At 39.4% G+C, this 18,924-nt stretch overlaps 1 protein-coding gene across 3 annotated transcripts in view; it reads left to right on the top strand.

Annotated features, from left to right (window-relative positions):
• The window catches only part of camsap1a (calmodulin regulated spectrin-associated protein 1a), a 32,228-nt gene extending 13,516 nt beyond the window's left edge, over positions 1-18,712 (top strand). Inside the window, exons 4-19 of one of the 3 annotated variants that reach the window (XM_065243742.2) lie at positions 2,571-2,732; positions 2,870-2,950; positions 5,189-5,221; positions 6,064-6,205; positions 7,168-7,307; positions 7,388-7,484; positions 7,588-7,720; positions 7,924-8,015; positions 8,103-8,187; positions 10,330-12,313; positions 13,448-13,584; positions 14,731-14,918; positions 15,048-15,147; positions 15,279-15,394; positions 16,165-16,283; positions 16,560-18,712. In XM_065243742.2, coding sequence (XP_065099814.1) covers positions 2,571-2,732; positions 2,870-2,950; positions 5,189-5,221; positions 6,064-6,205; positions 7,168-7,307; positions 7,388-7,484; positions 7,588-7,720; positions 7,924-8,015; positions 8,103-8,187; positions 10,330-12,313; positions 13,448-13,584; positions 14,731-14,918; positions 15,048-15,147; positions 15,279-15,394; positions 16,165-16,283; positions 16,560-16,850 — 3,900 coding nt within the window. In that variant the 3' untranslated portion in view covers positions 16,851-18,712. Of the gene's footprint in view, positions 1-2,570; positions 2,733-2,869; positions 2,951-5,188; positions 5,222-6,063; positions 6,206-7,167; positions 7,308-7,387; positions 7,485-7,587; positions 7,754-7,923; positions 8,016-8,102; positions 8,188-10,329; positions 12,314-13,447; positions 13,585-14,730; positions 14,919-15,047; positions 15,148-15,278; positions 15,395-16,164; positions 16,284-16,559 lie in introns of all 3 variants that reach the window. The other 2 variants (XM_065243741.2, XM_065243743.2) reach the window with 2 other exon arrangements.
• The last annotated feature ends 212 nt before the right edge of the window (positions 18,713-18,924 follow it).

The raw sequence follows: 18,924 nt of genomic DNA, 5'->3' as shown, positions 1-18,924 counted from the left end.
CAAAAAAGAGAGCCCCTCCCATTCCATAGCCCAATTTACTTCATTCTGTGTATCACTATGTGTCTCTTGCAAAAACACAACATCAAAACGTTTTTGCTTAACCACCTCATAGATCTCTGCTCTTTTTTTGCTGTCCCTTGCCCCATTGACATTCAGGGATGCAATATTAATATTACTCATATTAAAAGAAAAGAAAAACAAAAACAAGCCCCATACAAGCATAGCAGCTGGGACCATAGAGACTAAAAAATTAGACGTCTTCATTATTACTATTTTCGATACTAAGCTTTCTGACAATTTTCTTCAGTCGGTACATTTCTCTATCGGTAAAACATCCCTCACTCATTAAAACCCTTGACCTTTCCACAAACAACAGAGTATTCCGGAAAAAAATTTCAACATTTACATTCCGTTTATTCTTTGTGATTCTCAAAAACCGTTTAATGCTTTGAACGTCATAACCCTGAACTTGACACTCAGATTGAGACAAAACACTACTAGAATCAGATGAATATTCATCACTTTCATCTTCCTCTTCCTCTTCCACCATCTCACTCACATCTACTTTTTTCACTATCTTCACAGCCCCTTCATTTTTTGTCATCTTCCTTTTTAGGGGTACTTTAAAAGACTGTGAATTTTCTGTTTCTGTGAGATTCACATCAGCACAAACAACAGATGGTTTATTTCCTTCTTGAACATTTCTGTTCTGTATTTCACTTTCCAATTGTACAACCAAACCATCCATTGGTTGTACAGAATCGGAAGACTTAGTCTTGTTTACAGTCTCTGGTACACTCTTTTCAACATTCATATTCTCAACTGAGTTTTCTCCTGCATCTTTTGTAACATTCACCTGAAGCACATCAACACCTGTTTCCGGCATTAAATCTGATGATGTCTGTGGTCTAACTATTTCATCATTCACAACATTTTCTGCTTTATCTGGGCACGAACGCACCAGATGACCTGCCTTACCACAGCCAAAACATCTCATCTTATCAGTTGTAGCATAGATCGAATAGTCAAAATCATCCATACGAAAACTAAAAGACACATCAAGCTCAGCATTGTCATTTAGTATCATAAAAGCAAATCTCCTGAAAGAAACCACGTGTTTCAAGAGAGGAGAAACATTTCCAAGTGGTATCTTTCTAATTGGTGAAACCAATCTACCATAGCGAGATAGCACGTTTACTAAAAATTCATCCTTCACAAAAGGTGGCACATTGGATAAAGTCACTTTCTTAGACGGCATTGAAAGTGGAAGCACGGGGGTAAACGCATCGTCTAATACTACCCCATGCTCCACTAAATCATTAGCTTTTTCCACTGTACTCAAAAACATTACAATGGCATTGTTCATTCTGGACGCCGACAGAATAGAGTCGTAACCCACCACTTTACCTGCCGCTAAACAACATTCTTCTATACTTGTAGCGGACGCTACTTTCACACCATGACGCCTAGTAAGTGACTCTAAAACTACCGCACCTGCACCCGCCATGCTTTCGCGTAAAACGAAAGCGGCACGGCGCCCCGCTCACAAACAATCCTTAATTACACTCAACAAAACAAACTTAACAAATATAAACAAATAGACAGAAAAAAGTAGGAAAAAGTTTGCAAACGCACCTGCACACTCGCTCTCACAACCACGCTCCACTCGCTCCACCCACACGCACACGCGCAACAGAGAGAGAGAGAGAGAGAGAGACAGAGAGAGAGAGAGAGAGAGAGAGAGAGAGAGACAGAGAGAGAGAGAGAGAGAGAGAGACAGAGAGAGAGAGAGAGAGAGAGAGAGAGTATTACATTACATTACATTACATAATGCATTTAGCAAATGCTTTTATCACTCCTGAACTAGAGGTCTTCTCGGGTCGTGTCCAAAGAAATGTACCCGACCTGAAATAACCCAAATAACTTTTTACCCGAACAAGACGTGCATAAATAATTATTTTTAAAAGAAAGACCTGACCCGATACAAACCCGAGAAAATTAGACCCAAGTTTGACCCAGTGGCATTTTTTTTACCGTTTTAATAAACGGCACCGACGTGTGTGTAGTCTGCAGCCTGGCACGCACCAGTCAGACAGAAAGAAACCCAAGGGCCTCACAACCAATTTGCCCTGCTGCTCCATTTTTTTATTCACTTATCTGATGGCGATACCAAGGTAATCACTAAAATGTGCATTCAAAATTGATTGACAGCAAAATGCATTCATTTTAATTTACCCCAAGCCGCTAATATTATACCCGACCCGTGTCCAAGGCACATGTGAAACATTTAGACCCAAACCCGCTTGAATTGGACCTCGGGTTTTTGGATCTAAGTGGACTGCGAAAACCTCTTATCAGAGATCAAGCAAGCTACTTTGGCATGTATCTCATCCTTCAGTCTCGGTGTTATAAACATAAACCTATAAAACATTTTAGCATCATGACTGGTGGGTTTATCAGTATGCATGTAAACATCTACTTCTTGTTAGTTATCTTTTTGGTTCCACTAGTTGCCCACTCCAAGTTTCTTTTGATAATAATTGCATTTTGTCATTGGTGTGTTTGTATAGAGTTCTCATATTCCACTGATCGATGCGTTGATGATGGCTTACACAGTGGAGATGATGGCCATGGAGAGAGTTGTGTCGAGCGTCAAGCGCTTTTCAACCTTCTGTGCATCTAAAGATCTTCCTTTCGACATGGAGGACGCCATGCTGTTCTGGATCAACAAGGTCAGCGTATTTGTCTTGTTTTTGTTACCGTGGTAATATTGTATGACACTACAAGTAGTTGACTATGTTGAAGTACATAATGTTTTACATTAAAAGCATGATTTGACATTTAATGGGTGTCTTGTTATGTGCTGCAGGTCATTTTGAAGACCAGAGAGCTTTCTGAGAAAGAACTCAAAATGAAACAGCCGCTCATTGATTCGCCGTGCCATCAGAAGGTCTGACCAATTAAATTGTTTACGCAACAACAATGTAGTTAAAAAAAAAATTCAGACACATGACAACAAGTTTACACGGTTCTGCGAAAGCCAAATGTCCAATAAAAATCCCTTAATTTTTACACTCGCTTGAGTTGGTTTTTGACTTATGTGATGATAAAGAGATAATGCGAATAATAGGGGATGGAAACGCAGTTGCTGAATAAATTCTGACGTAGCGAACATTAAACCCAGGTGACTGATCGTCTAGCTGTATCAGCTGTCATTGTCTTTATCATATATGGTGCTCAACGTCGTTACAATGCCCTTGATGCTAGTGCCTGCATCAAAAATGCTGCATTCCTTCTTATGTGCACAGCATTCAGTTTGGCAATAACAAGTTGCACTGCTAGTAATTTATAACTTGCCCAATCATGACTAAATGCAGTCCTTTCTTCATTTTCTAAGCGTGCCTTGTTTTATTTATTGTTGGTTACCAATAACACCTTCATTCGCTCGAACAACTTAATGGAAACGCACCTAATTTGCATTTTATTTTTTGCGAATTTTAAAAGATTTGCTTTTAGTTTTACTGGAAACCCAGCTAATGACATGCGCGAAAATCCGTTCGAAAATGCCTACTTCCATACTAGTATGTAGTAGGTGGAAAGTACCCGGATGACCTATTACTTCCGCAATTTACTATCCCGTGAGCCCCCCGGAGGTGAAGTTATCTAATGAAGAAGATGGAGAAGAGTTGTTTTATTCAAAAATGTCCGCGACTCTATTTAATTGCAAATACATATATTAAACAGCTGTCCCTTGTGGTTAAATTGCGCATGTTTAATGCATTCCAGTTGACGACTAACTTGTTGTTATGACGACATATGTCACGCAGCGTAATATTATGACTATTATTATGCATGCCAGGCCAGCAGGTGGCATTGTTACCTGTAAAGAAACATTACGCATCTGCGCACATAACACATTCTTCTACAGCACTATAAGGTTTTTTTATGTGATCCTGGGGAATAAAGCGCCAACATTTTGTAAACTTTGTTGGAGAAGCGTTAATAAATGTATACACCAAATGCGGGGCATCGCGTTACTCGCTCTAGATTACTTGCTGGAATTTTTTCGCTCGAGTTGAATATTTTCAACTTGGGCGAAGACGCGTTTGAGGCGAATACGCATCGCCCTACGCGAAGACGCGTCTAATTGATCTAAATGTAATCTACTCGCGCAAATTGTTGAACTCGCATCTGGTGCGAACCCACAGTTAGTATTTTGAGCAGCACAATCACAGTCATGTAGGTCGGTTGTTGTTTTGGTTCTGCCTATAGACAGAATGAACATGCGCATGCCATTAACGTTATCGCAGATTCGCTTTTATTTAGTTTACACGGAGACTTAACATCTTCAAATGTTTATGTTTTCAGGACCCAAAAAAGCAGTTGTCATGTCAATCAACAGTCAAAATACCAAAAAAAAAAAAAAAAAAAACATATACGTATTTTGTTTAAAAGCATTGTTGTGTAAACAGGCCTTAATAGTAGAGGAATACCGACAATTAGCACACAGGCCTGTATTCTCCTTGTTTAATGTCCAAGTTATTGTTGTAGTTTGACTGAAATACTTGCATGCTTACTTTCCAACCCTACTGAAAAATTCAGCATAAGCTGAATGCTGGTTTAGCGGGTTTAAGGTGGCAGTAGCTGGTCTAAGCTGGTCCTCGCAGCCTGGCAAAGCTGGTCAAGCTGGTGGGTCAGCTGGTTTTCCAGCATGACCAGCTAAGTTCAAAAAGTGACCAAAACACAGTTATACCAGCTTGCTACACCAGCAATACCAGCTAAAACCAAGTTGGAAAACCAGCTTATGCTGGTCTTAGCTGAATTTTTCGGTAGGGGGTATTTGAAACAGTATGCAATGACTGCCATGTTCGATTGAGCCAGTTATGCAAAAGTATCTTCATTTTTGTCCCTCTACTCACATTAAAAGTCAAGAATGAAGTTATAATAACTGGTGCACTGGAAATGAAAAGTCAAGTGCATTGCATTGTGGGATAAAATGTTACATGCCATGTCCTCTCCTACTCTACACACAGTATATATACTGTACACTATATACTGCAGATATAGTACGCTAGTATTCCTGCCTGAACATAGCATCTGTTTCTCTGCTTAACATTTAATCAGCATTATGACCTGTTCTGTGCTCTTCCTGTTTGTGTCTTTGGCCCCGCCCCTTCGTGTTGGATAGTCTCCCTCAAAATGGTACTGGAAGCTTTTGCCTGTAAGTGCCACAGCGCCCCCTGTGTGTCTGCCGGGACAAATGCTTTACTGTGTGATGCCATCAAAACAGTTTTACATCTGACATCTCATGCATCATTTTCTGTCCACATCCCTCCGCTCTTTCTACCTCCCTCCCTTCCTCCCTTTGTGGTCTCAGCCCGATCTCATGAATGCTTTGGCCCATTGCATGCTGGAGCCAGTGGAGTTCTCTCGTGTGGTACAGTACTCACACACACCCTAAAGGTCTTCATGGGTCCACTTAGATCCGAAAACCTGAAGCCCGACCCAAAACCAGAGCCAGACCTGTCAATCAATTTTTAATGCACAATTTTGCAATTACCTTGGTGTCGTCGATAGATAATAAATGAAAAGGAGTGGGTAAATTTGGTTGCGAAGCCACTAGGTTTCTTTTTGTCTGACTGGGTTGGACTCGGGTTTAATTATCTCAGGTTTGTCTCGGGTCAGGTCTTTTTTTTAAGAAGAATGATTTATGCACGTCGGGTACGGTTTAGAAGTGATTCGGGTCGTTTCGGGTCAGGTACATTTCTTTGGACCCGAGAAGACCTCACACACATGCACACACTTTCAACCATGCATCTCAACCATCTGTATATCCAAACACCCAATCACACATCATCATCACGAGTTCACCTCAAGATTTTGACAGTAAAATCCAACTTCACTGTATCAGTGATAAACACAAAGCTGCAACATGTTTGATACTTTTTGAAAAATAAAAATTGCATGAAAATATTTTTAACATGTGTTGTTGTGAGAGTGTCATGTAGTCTAGGAAGGACTGTCTGCGTTAAATTGATCATAAATCTTTCTGTTATGTCTCAGGTACGGTATCGTAGAGATCACCTGTCTGGACGTCCTTTTCCTCACCTGGCTGCGATGCAGGATTTGATGAAGGATGTATGTGATGGGGCGGCACTGCTGACAGTCGTCCACTTCTACTGCCCTGAATATATGAGACTAGACGGTGCATACACACTTCTTTAGCCTCGAGTCGTAAATAAGAGTATATGTATTATGCAAAATCGTCTTTTACTGTTTAAACTTAAATGTGTGTTGGCCATGTTTGACCTCAACAAACCTACTGTGAAAAAATCCACCAGTCCCTTTTTTAATCCCCTTTAAACCAAAGCAGTCTCATTAGACATGCTGTTTGGATTTTCTTATTAATGTGATGTCACACTGATAAAGCCCTGCCCACGGCCACTGACTGACAGTCCTGTATTACCATAGTTTTCCCTATATCTCAATAGTGAGATACAATTGTCTCAGACTGTAATAATCAGATCTATTTTAAAGCTGCAGTGTGTAATTTTTAGAAGGATCTCTTGACAGAAATGCAAAATAATATACAAAACTATATAATCAGGGGTGTGTAAAGACCTTTTTATAATGAACTGTTATGTTTTAATTACCTTAGAATGAGACGTTTTTATCTACACACACCGAGGGTCCCCTTACGTGGAAGTTGCCATTTTGTGCCGCCATGTTTCTACAGAAGCCCTTAACAGACAAACTTTTTTTTACTAAGTTGTCTCCGTCAATTACATGTTTTTCCAGTGGCGGGTACCATAGCTACTTTATGTGTTTCAAAACCAATGCAACAATTCGAAACCTCACCACTGGATGCTGCTAAAATTTACACACTGCACCTTTAACTGAAAGAGCTCATTTTCACTTTTGGCTGTAGCTCATTTGCATTTAAAGGTACAGGCACAAAAACAATGCATTTTTGCTTTAACCAAAATGGTGGCATTTTGGACATAATACAATAAATGATCTGTGAAGTTTTTTGAGCTGAATCTTCACAGACACATTTTGGGCACACCTGAGACTTAAATCTTGTAGAAAGGGCCATAATAGGTGCCCTTTATTATTAAATGCAGTTCTTGCCGGTAAATACCATTTTTTCCTGTGTGTTTTTTTTAGACGTATGCCTGAAAGAGGTTCCCTCGCTGTCAGACAGTGTTTATAACATCCATCTGCTGAAGGAGTTCTCCAATGAATATCTGAACAGATGTTTCTATCTGCACACTGAAGATCTGATCTACAGTCCACCTGTACTGAAGGTCTGATCACACACCTGTCTGTCAGCTTAACACAAAGAGCGGGGCTTTCATTAGACTATAACTCTGTCTTTTTATTTCAGCAAAATGTGATGGTTTTTATTGCTGAGCTGTTTTGGTGGTTTGAGGTCGTGAAGCCCGACTTTGTCAAACCAAGAGACCTTCAAGAGATTAAAGATGGTAAGAACCAAGTTGTTGTTGGATCAACGTGATCTTCACTGTTGATTTAGTTATTTTTTGGTCATTAATAGCTTTGTAAAACTTTCTCACTTTCATTTCACAGTAAGAGCATCTCTTCAGCCAAAGAGTTCCCATGCACATGTGCCCATATCCAGTGCCACCAAACGCAGCTTCATGACAACATCCCCTTCAGCTGATTCGCTGGCGACAGTCGTCACTCCTGATGGTTATACGAGGTACTATTTGCATCCTGAGGAGTCATTATCTGTGTAAGTCTCTTTGTTGTTATGTCTCATATGTATCTCTCAATGTAATTGTATACGTTGCAGTCACTATCATGTTGTCCATCTTTCTCAAACAATTAGTTTTGTTGACACTTATGTGTAGCAGTTTGTTGCAAAATGACTGTGTTTTATTAAGCTGCTGTCTTTTTAATCAGAATGAAAGGAAGCCCCGCCCACAGCCCCTCCCACCCACTCCTCCCACTGCGACAGAGACCACAGACTGCCAATCGGGGTGAAGAGAATTCAGGTAGACACTTTTCTTTCGAAGTACTGGATCGGTGTTATGCATAAATAAATATTTAATGATCTTGCATTATCTTTCACTTTCGTTCAGATCTGAGGAACAGGTCAAACTCTTTGTCACGTATGGATGGACTCATGCTTGGATCACAGCTGGCCTGGGTAGAAAGGAAGCATAGGTGAGGTTTAACTTGGTAAATAGGTGACATTTATATAGAATACAGTACACATCTTGGATATTTACCTAAAAAGAGCAACTTTTTTTAGAAATAAAAAAATACAATTTGTATGACCAAAAAAATCACATATTCTTCCTAAATTCTCAATGTTTCCAGATATTTTACTTTAAAAAAATGTTTTGTTCCAGTTATTCATGAAGAAGATGAAAGCTGCCATGAAATACATTTTTAATGTTATTGGATTTTTAAAAAAAATGTCATAGGCTGAGTTTCGCGTCTTTTTGGCACCTACTGGCAAACAAGGGTACTACAATACTTTAAGAGAGAGTGCGGCTTCATGGTTTTTAAATTTATTTTAAATTAATAAAAACTATTTTATACCGAGCCACTAAGGTGACACTGGAGTAAAAAAAATCTAAAGTTTAGTTTCATGTGCTCACGCAAAACCTTCATGTGCAGTATTTTTTTTCAAGTTTAGTTTCACGTGCTCGCGTGAAACTATCGCGCGCGCACGTGAAAATTTCGCTTTCACGTGCGCGCGCGATAGTTTCAAGTGAGCACGTGATAGTTTCACGTGCTCGCACGATAGCTTCACGTGAGCACGCAAATCTAAACTTTTTAAAAAAATTCTGAACATGAAGGTTTCGCGTGAGCACATGAAAGTTTCACGTGAGCACATGAAACTAAACTTTATTTAATTTTTGCTCCATGTCCCCTTAGGGGCTCCGTAATTTTAGCCTTACGTTACTCATTCTACCTTCTCAAATATTAACTCTTTCCTCGCCAGCATTTTAAAAAAAAGTTGCCACTCAGTGTCAGCATTTTTTATGATTTTACCAAAAGTTTAATGCCATCCAGAAATTTTTCTTCTTTAAATATATAAACCTCCAATATAGTAAATAAAAAAAATTGAAAAAAAAGTTTAATCCTATATTCATTTGTTCTATTTTTAATCACCTCTCAAATATGGGTAGGTTCCTTAAAAAATACCAAATTGAGATAATTGCTTTTTTGTGAAGGACTTTTGTTTGAGATCAGATTCAGAGTGATGATCAAAACATACACAGAGTTTGAACTGTTTGCCCTAATGGGATGCTTCTTGGTTTTATAAGTTGTTTAAGAGCCCCACCTGGTGGATAATAGTGGAAATACGGATTGCTGGAAAAACTCATAATTGGCAGGGAAGCGTTTTCTTTTAATTGACGAGTTAATGGCAGTGAAAGAGTTAAGATTAGACAAATATAATGCATATTCGCATATTTCTTATTTATTAATAGTAGGGGTGTAAATCGGACAGTTCATTATGATGTGATAAAATATTGATTTTCTTTGCCAGCGATGCGATTTTTCTCATACATCTTCGCTTTTTCAGTGCATTTGCGATTTGATTCGATTGATTTGTCTATATTTGATATTACCTGCCTAGTTAAGCAGTTACATTTTTATTTACAAATGCAACCAAATATATACCATGAACATTTAATTAACAACTTTACAACAATAAACTAACAAAAAATACACTTTTTTAAATAAAAAAAAATTAATAATGAGGGGCAAAATGTCTTATGATGGCAACAATCAAAGTCTTTCAGCATTTTGTGCCAAAATGTGCAATAGTGACAATCACTGAGGTAATTTAATAAAAAAAAGGAAGTTTTTTAAACAAAATTTGAGAGTGTCAAAATAAAGGTACCTCATATAAAAAATTTTTATGTGGCATTGATTCATCGGATTGTTAAAAATAAAATCAATGGTTGCTTCATACCGATGTATTGTCACAGCCCTAATTAATAACTCAGACAAAATTATAACTGGGTGCTCCAGACTCCGCCTATGAATAATGCTAATTAAAAGTAGAGGCTGGTTGATTGGCATGAAAATTCTGAAATAATATATTTATGTGTTTGGCTTTAGCTTTGCGACCTACAGTGCATTCAATGTTTATGTTTTTTTAGTTTTCATACTTATCAGTAGGTGTTCTTGGAGTCAAACCCATGAACACTGCACTGCTCGTACAAAATACACTAACTCACTTTAACCATAATGCATCATGAAATATAATCCAGACGTGCTTTGTAAAATTCACTCTCAGTACATTTACAAATAAACCCATTTAGCATCCCCTCTTGTTTTCTCTATCAGACCCATCTCACAGATGGATACGGATTGGGAACGCTTATATGGCGATGATGTCAGCTTGGCTCGTTCCATCAGTAAAGACAGTTTAGCATCCAACGTCATCTCCATCACTCCACGACACCGCATTAACGGCCAGCCCTTGCTCCAGACTCATCACTATGACAACCAAGAGGAAGATGAGGAGCTAGCGGCTGTAATTAACCCTGAGGGTGCGGCTGGATCCAGAGATGCCCGACCTCAGAGTTTCTTCTTAGAACCGTTACAGCCTGCGCTTTTACAGCCAAACAAAGAGAAAACGGGGATAAGTAAACGGGAAGAGAGCGGTGAAGGGCGGGGTCACAGGAAGTCGTACACGCCCACAGAATGCATGCCGAACCGAACATTTATGCCAATAAACAGCATAGAGCAAGAAGACACGTGTACGCAGTCCCCCGGGCGTTCTGGAGGTTTCTTTTTGCACGATGATACCGAGTGTGTGAGGGGTAGCCCAGCGGGAGGCTGGGAGGACATCACTTCCGACTCCGAATTCGAGGAAGAAGCAGTGGAGGACCAGGAACTTGCCAAAGCACTGCTGATGCATGCTGGGAGGAAGTGCATGGGAAGGGGAGACGTGGAAGAGGAATCTGCAAAGCTTCAAGAGGACGTTTGCTTGCGAGAGCGGGAAGATAAGGAGGGCGAGAGTGAGCGTGCTAGTCCTTGCCCCAGCACGATATCTCAGGCCAGCAGCACGTCGACGTGCACTGGACGCATGACGAGCTTTGCTGAACGTCGCAGACACAAAGTCGGACTGCCTGATGGTTGCTATAGCACCGCCAGCTCTCAAACAACCACTCCTGATGGGTCAGAAAGCTCCCAGTTTCCCTCCGACATGAGCCCGAGCACACCTGTGGCCGCTGCTCGACCCGGCCTCGCTTCTGAACTTGTCCACCTGCGCATGCAATTGGAGGAAAAACGGCGTGCCATCGAAACGCAAAAAAAGAAGATTGAAACTCTGTCGGCACGTCAACGCTTGCAGTTAGGTAAAGCGGCATTCCTGCAGGTTGTTAAAAAGGGGAGGAGCGACACATTGCCACACCCACTAAAACAGGAAATCACGCCTAAAGAGAAAGCACTTGCGAAGGATGATGCATGTGTGGAGGCTTTAAAGGCGAGGGAGCAGTGTCAAGATAAAGACGTTCCTGTAACCCCATCATTAGTGCATAAGGACAATCGCTTGAGTGTCCCAAGGGGCGATGTTTTGGACGATGAAGGGGGAGAGCCCGATCTTAGCGAATGTAGCCGCTCTATTGAGCTCCTGAACGACGCGATTGGAGCAATCCAGCAACAAATGATGCAATTGTCTGTCCAGCAGGATTTGCTCATAAAACAGACTGTTCAGTCTCCACAAGAGCCCACACAAACTCAAGCAACCAAAGCAAACACTGTGTCGCATTTAAGCGAGCATGTACCCGAGCAGCAGCATGACGGTAGGTCCCGACTCTCCGTGCATTTCACAGAGACCATTTCCACCGCAACCAAGCGTCCTCCAAGACTTAGCTCGAGTCGCACACCTCGGACGAAACCTAGCGAACTCAAACTGAGCAAGGACATTCGTCCTGCATCCAAAACAAGCACTCCGACCACCAGCGGTGACCCCAGGCCCTCGCCGGGCGGCAGGACCCCCCGGGCCGAGAATGAGGAGGAGGTTGGAATTAAAAGCTCCAAGGGAATTACACGAAATATCACGTTCAGACCGCATGACCGACATGCCGACAGTCTCGACTCGTCCCAAACGAATATCCCAGTGGTGGAACCATCACCTGTCGTTCTGATCCAGGAGAGGAGCGAGTCTGGTGGCTCTGGAAAAGAGAACGTTCCCGTTCTGTCTGAGGAAAACAAAACAAAAGCACAGTTGATTGAGGTGGACCTCTCTGAACTGGCTGATCCATCAGAAACCGGCCCAGAACCGGATGGTGAACAGAAGTCCGGACTGGGTTTCTTTTTTAAGGTACATTTTTATATATAATACTAATCTAATGTTTATTCATGATGTTATAATATTGCATAACAAAATGAATAATCATGCTTTGAAATCACATTATCTATGGTATAATCACTAGGTCTTTCATTGGTTATTGTTTTATTTTATACCATGTTATAAAGCTGTATATTAAACTTAAAGGATTAGTCCATTTTCTAAAGAAAAATCCAGATAATTTACTCACCACCATGTCATCCAAAATGTTGATGTCTTTCTTTGTTCAGTCGAGAAGAAATTATATTTTTTGAGGAAAACATTCCAGGATTTTTCTCATTTTAATGGCCTTTAATGGACCCCAACATGAAACAGTTTTAATGCAGTTTAAAATTGCAGTTTCAACGGAGTTTCAAAGGACTCTTAATGATCTTAAACGAGGCATATAAGGGTCTTATATAGCGAAATGATTGTCATTTTTGACAAGAAAAATAAAAAATATGCACTTTTATACCACAACTTCTCGTCTATCTCCGGTCCTGTGACGCACCAGCACGACCTCACGTAATTGCGTAATGACGTGAAAAGGTCACGTGTTACGCACATTTGCGGACCATTTTAAACAATAAACTGACACAAAGACATTAATTAGTATCATTCGACATCTAACAACTTGAACGGTCCTCTTTCTCCACACTTGTAAACACTGGGGCGTACTTTCGCATACGTCATCCGTGACCTCTTGATGTGATGATGTATTACATGAGGTTGCGCTGGCACATCACACGACCAGAGGAAGACGAGAAGTTGTTGTTTAAAAGTGAATTTTTTATTTTTCTTGTCAAGAATGACAATTGTTTCGCTAGATAAGACCCTTATGCCTCGTTTGAAATCGTTAAGAGTCCTTTGAAACCGCAATTTTAAACTGCATTAAAACTGTTATGTGTTGGGGTCCATTAAAGTCCATGAAAATGAGAAAATCCTGGAATGTTTTCCTCAAAAAACATAATTTCTTCTCGACTGAACAAAAAAGACATCAACATTTTGGATGACATGGTGGTAAGTAAATTATCTGGATTTTTTTTTTATGGACTAATCCTTTAAAGCGTGCTATAATGACTGGTTAGTCTGCATATCACAATAAAAGATTTGATGTTGTGTATGTAGGATGATCAGAAAGCAGAAGACTTTTTGGCTAAGAAGAGGGCAGCGTTTCTTCTCAAACAGCAGCGCAAGGCAGAGGAGGCTCGAAAACGCAAAGAGCAGCTGGAGGTGGAGTCAGAACTCAAACGGGATGAAGCCAGGTACCAATCACAGTCCATTTAGTGCAGGGGTGTCAAAGTTCAGGCTTGTGTGCCAAATTTGGCCTGCCACTTTGTTTTATGTGGCCCGCCGCCACAACTTACAAATTATTTCATTTATGTGGCCCGTGATAGCTTACAAATTATTTTATTGTAAATATTTTATATATTTTTGCAGGGTTTTTCCTGCATTTATTTTTTTGCGGCCGCCAAAAATTTTTTGTCTCGCAAGTCTTTTTTTGAAAATGTTATGTGATTTATGAGTGATAATTTATTTTGAATATATAATTTATATAAATCTATTTTAATTCATTTAATACATGTCATGCACATTTCAATACACTTTGTCATTTTGCCCTGGGCTTCTACTTTCAAAGCTAGGTATTAATTGCTACCATAGTAATCAATTGCAGAGGTAAATATGCAATGTAATTAACTCTTTCCCTGCCAGCGTTTAAAAAAAAGTTGCCAGCCAGCACCAGCATTTTTTATGATTTTTACCAAAGTTTAATGCCTTCCAGAAAATGTTCTTCTATATATAAGCTGAGAAGCAACCTTCCAATCTCTCAGACTTAAACTGCAATTCATCTACTGGCCACTAGAGGCATCAAAATGGAGTCAATTCCCATAGACCCCTATGTTGAAATGTCCAATTTTAGAGTAAAAAATTATATGTTTACAGCCTGGTACACAGTGTTTTTGGTCTATATAGTTAATTTAGCCCTTCATGACATCTGTGAGGGGGTGATTTTTTTGTAACTTCTCAATATGTCAAATGAAAGAACAGACTCTCTGCTTTCAAACCAAAAAAACCTCATCCTACCTTTATTGGGTTGGTTCCTTCAAAAATACAAAATTTTAAGCAAAAAGCTGAGACAATTGCATTTTTGTGAAGGACTTTTGATAGAGATCAGATTCAGACTCATCAAATTCAGATTCAAAACATACACAGAGTTTGAATTGTTTGCCCTGAGGGAAAACTTCCAGGTTTTTATATGTTGGGTAATAACAGAAATGCGGATTGCCGGAGTTAAGAGAAAACGCTCAATAAAGAGAAAACGTAAATAAAAGAAGGTGTGTCATCACTGGTGTATAAGAATGAAGAAGTTTCTCTTGGAGTCTGCAGTAAATGTGTTTATTGTGTGACAGACGTAAAGCTGAGGAGGATCGTGTTCGTAAAGAGGAAGAAAAGGCTCGCCGGGAGCTGATCAAACAGGAGTATCTGCGCAGGAAACAACAAGAGCTACTAGAGGAACAGGGCGTGGCCAAACCACACCCACGACCCAGGAGGCTACGCCCCAAATCACTACACAGAGCCGAATCTTCCTGTTCTGCTCGTAAGAAGTCTCTTGCCTTTATATTTTGTATTTATGGCTGTGCACATGCCTGTTACCTGATACATTGGTAGTTAAGTAAGTTAAGTCACGTCTATCTCTCTCTCTCTATGTCGCTTTTCACCAATCCAGCGGTTAGTCTGTGTTCTGCTCCGTCTGGATCTTCTCTCTCATTGGCTTCTGCTGCTACTGAAGGTGACAGCGTGGCGTCAGGAGGAGCCAGTTCAAACAGGTGACATCTGTCAAAGTTTACCAAAATCTCTTTACATAAGCAGCTGCCCGCATCTTAACTGCTTTAATCTGTTGAAACAGTGGACTGCATGTTATCCAGTTACATTAAATGTGTCTGTGTGCATGTTGCAGGGGGGAATCAGTGGAATCTTTTCCCATGTTAAGTCGGAATGCGAGCCGGAACATGGAGCGGGATTGGGACAATGGATCAACAGCTTCATCCATCACTTCTGTAGCAGAATACAATGGTGAGACATTACCATGCACAGTATACTGATAATCATGTCAGTCATGGGTAGAGTACTCAAGGTAAAGTAACAGTGTTCTGCTCTGCCAATGAAGCTTGTAGAAAAATAGTGGACGCTCTGGTGCTTGAATGCATTCTCTGGAATTGTTTTCCGACTTTTGATTGGTTTCCGTCGAACTGTTCCACCATCTGATTGGTTGCTGCCGAACCACGTCATAGCTCATTACCATAAAGTTGACCTGATATCAACTCTCCTCAACGCTCACCCCGTCCAAGGCGCACAGCGCCGGAGCTCGCTGATGAATCTTATTGAAAATGAATGGCTTCCGGCCACTTTAATGCTTTCGCCAGTGGCGGTGTGGACGCACATTAACAGAACTGACACTTGAGTAATTCAGACAAGTAATCATGATTTTCATCTATATAATAAAGCAACCGCAAAGCGGGGTGCCTAAAACCCCCTTAGCTGTTATAAAATGCACTGTAACACCACATCTTCGCGGGGCTTATTGCTTTTATAAAACAGTTACTTCATATGCATAGGAGGATTTTATAAAATAAAACAAAGCAAATAAGTTGTAATTATATTAGTACAAGTATTACTCTTCCGCCAAACAAAGTAGTTCCTCAGAATCAAGTGTGTCAGCAACAGAGCGGTTTTTCATATATATGTGAAACAATTCTCCAAAATGACTTGACACAGACTTTAACATTTGTGCAATATTAATAACCAGTGCTGTGTTTTTGTGTTTTTTCTTTGCTTAATCCCAGGGCCCAGATTATTTAAGGAGCCGAGTGCAAAGTCTAACAAACCAATTATCCAGAACGCCATCGCTCACTGCTGTCTCGCAGGAAAAGTCAACGAATCCCAGAAAAACTCAATTTTGGAGGTGAACCATTCGGTTTTACTATCATGCACTATTCTACTTTAGTATATATTTTATATATACACACAAATATATTCAATTAAATATACATTCCAGTGAGTTTATTTTATATATATTTATATATATATATATATATATATATATATATATATATATATATATATATATATATATATATATATATATATATATATATATATATATATATATATAAAATCTGGTTTACACAAAGACAGTCACATGTTTAGTACGTATCCCATCGTTGCCTTGTATCCACAGGAGATCGAACGCTGCGAGTGCAACCACCTGATCATTCTTTTCCGAGACGGCGGATGTCAATTCAGAGCTCTGTACACGTATTCACCTGAAACAGAGGAGATCCTTAAACTCAAAGGTACCGGACCGCGATCCATAAGCCGGAAGATGATCGACAGACTATACAAATACAGCTCGGACCGCAAGCAGTTCACCGTCATCCCCGCCAAGTCCATCTCGGCCAGCGTAGACGCGCTGACCATCCACGGTGTCCTGTGGCAGGCCAAACGGCCGAGCACCTTCAAGAGAAAATGATAACCGCTTTCTATTGGCCCATTGGATTCCTCTAGTGCTTTCTGATTGGCTACTACACTTTAACTAATTGAATTTTGCTGACGAGCAGGCCTCCTAATCTCCTATTGGTCTATGATCTTCTTCATTGCTTCCCCATTGGTTTGCTCCTGTCGGTCACTGATCTGTGACACAGGAGTTCAGGATGGGTGGAGCTTCTCTTTGATTGACAGAGTTAACAGATGTGTTTTAGAAGGATTTCATTTTCAGTGTTTTTAGGCAGAAATCTGCATGTGGCACTTTTCTGTTTGGAGGACAATTGATTTTACCGTAGTATTAATTTAGACGGGTACGAAAGACAGCCCTCGCACTACTTGAATTATGTACACACATGGGATCATTGCTATGGTTACGCAGGTGCGTATGAATGTGTGTATTGATGCATCCTGTGTTTTTGGGTTTCTCATACCTTTCCATATGCTGCTTCTTATAAGTGATGCAATGTATGTACAACATGAAAAGGTGTGTGTGTGTGCGTGCGTGCGTGCACGTGTGTGTGTGTGTGTGCGTGCGTGTGTAGACGTTGAGCTTTTCAGTGTCATGGTTTCATAATCTTCTCATGATGGTTCTGTATTATCTGTCTTTTTCTTTGCACTCTCATGTGTTTTCACACTGGTTACTGACAGTATTAATGTACTTTTGTAATTCTTCACTAAGGAACCAGATTGTCATAAACACATTGCCACTGAATGCGTGCGTGTGATTGGTAAAGAATGTGTGAGACTTCTGTGAACAGGGGTTCTGTTACATTTGTTTGGATTGTACAAATCTTTGCTTTATCTTTATAATAATTATTATTATTATTTACCATATATTTATTTTACAGAACACTGAACTTTAATAAATTATACAACTAAAGTGATGTCTTCGTTGTGTGGATATTTTTAGCAATCTAACATATGTAAATGCATTTAAAAATGACTTATTTCTTTAAAGAGCACATATTATGCAAAATCCACTTTAACAAGGTGTTTGGACATAAATCTTTTTTGATCCCACCAAATAGGGTGATTTTGGACATGATAGCAAAGGATCTGTGGGGTTTTTTGAGCTGAAACGTCACAGACACATTAACACTTTACTTAAATTTGTGTTCATAAGACTGACATGACATCTGTTATGAACATGAAGGAGATTTTTATGCACAAATATGACAACTGTCATTAAGTGTCATTCGTTCAATTATGTAATTTTTAATGTAAAGATAACATTGTTTGAGATGTCTTTGTTATGACAACTTGATATTACTAAGACAAAATAACACATGACATAGCAAATTAATTATCAAACTTAAACTATATCTTTATGGGTTAACATTAAACTGTCATGTGGTTGGTTTTGACATTGCCTGTCATAAGGCCATTATAATTGTGTCATGAATATTTTTCTGACCACTTTTTACCAGCACCTAAACATGGAAAAAGTCAGATTTTCATGATATGTCCTCTTTAAGAGTTTATACTCTGTCAAATAGTTTTATAATAGCTTCATGAATATTCTTCAGTTCATAATGTTTTTTCTAAAGTTTCCTCCAGGTGTTAGAAAAATAAAATCAATCATCCAATAATAATAATAATTCAAATTAATAAAATTATATTTTAATGCATTTGGGGACAGATTCACCTAAAATGAAATGAATACAGTACAGTGGTGGGTTAAGCCATGCAGCATTTGGTCCATATCACTGCAAAAACAATTAATTACATTAAATTAATAAAAACATTTTTTGTTTGTTTTTTCTTTTATGTCTGAAAATATCAGAACCCTCTGTGTGAGGAAAAACAAGCTCTTCTGTTAGTTGTCAGTTTTTTATGTATTGTGCACATAAAGTTAAGTATAATCTTTTGACGTGTCTGTTGCATTTTATTAAAGGTATTTCAAATTATTTGAGAAAGTAACAACACTTAAATATAGCTGCAAGCAGCGATACCGGGGTCAAGCCAAACATGGCAAAAAATGATTCATACGTGATGACTGTCATGATTTAACATCTAAGTTTGCATTAGTTTTATGAAAAAAAGCAATTTTTTTGTATCTT

This window comes from Paramisgurnus dabryanus, chromosome 18 (assembly GCF_030506205.2).
Source record: "Paramisgurnus dabryanus chromosome 18, PD_genome_1.1, whole genome shotgun sequence".
In the NCBI taxonomy this organism is placed as follows: Eukaryota; Metazoa; Chordata; class Actinopteri; order Cypriniformes; family Cobitidae; genus Paramisgurnus; species Paramisgurnus dabryanus.
Note: the sequence above shows the minus strand (reverse complement) of the source record. Positions and strands in the feature narration are given on the sequence as shown.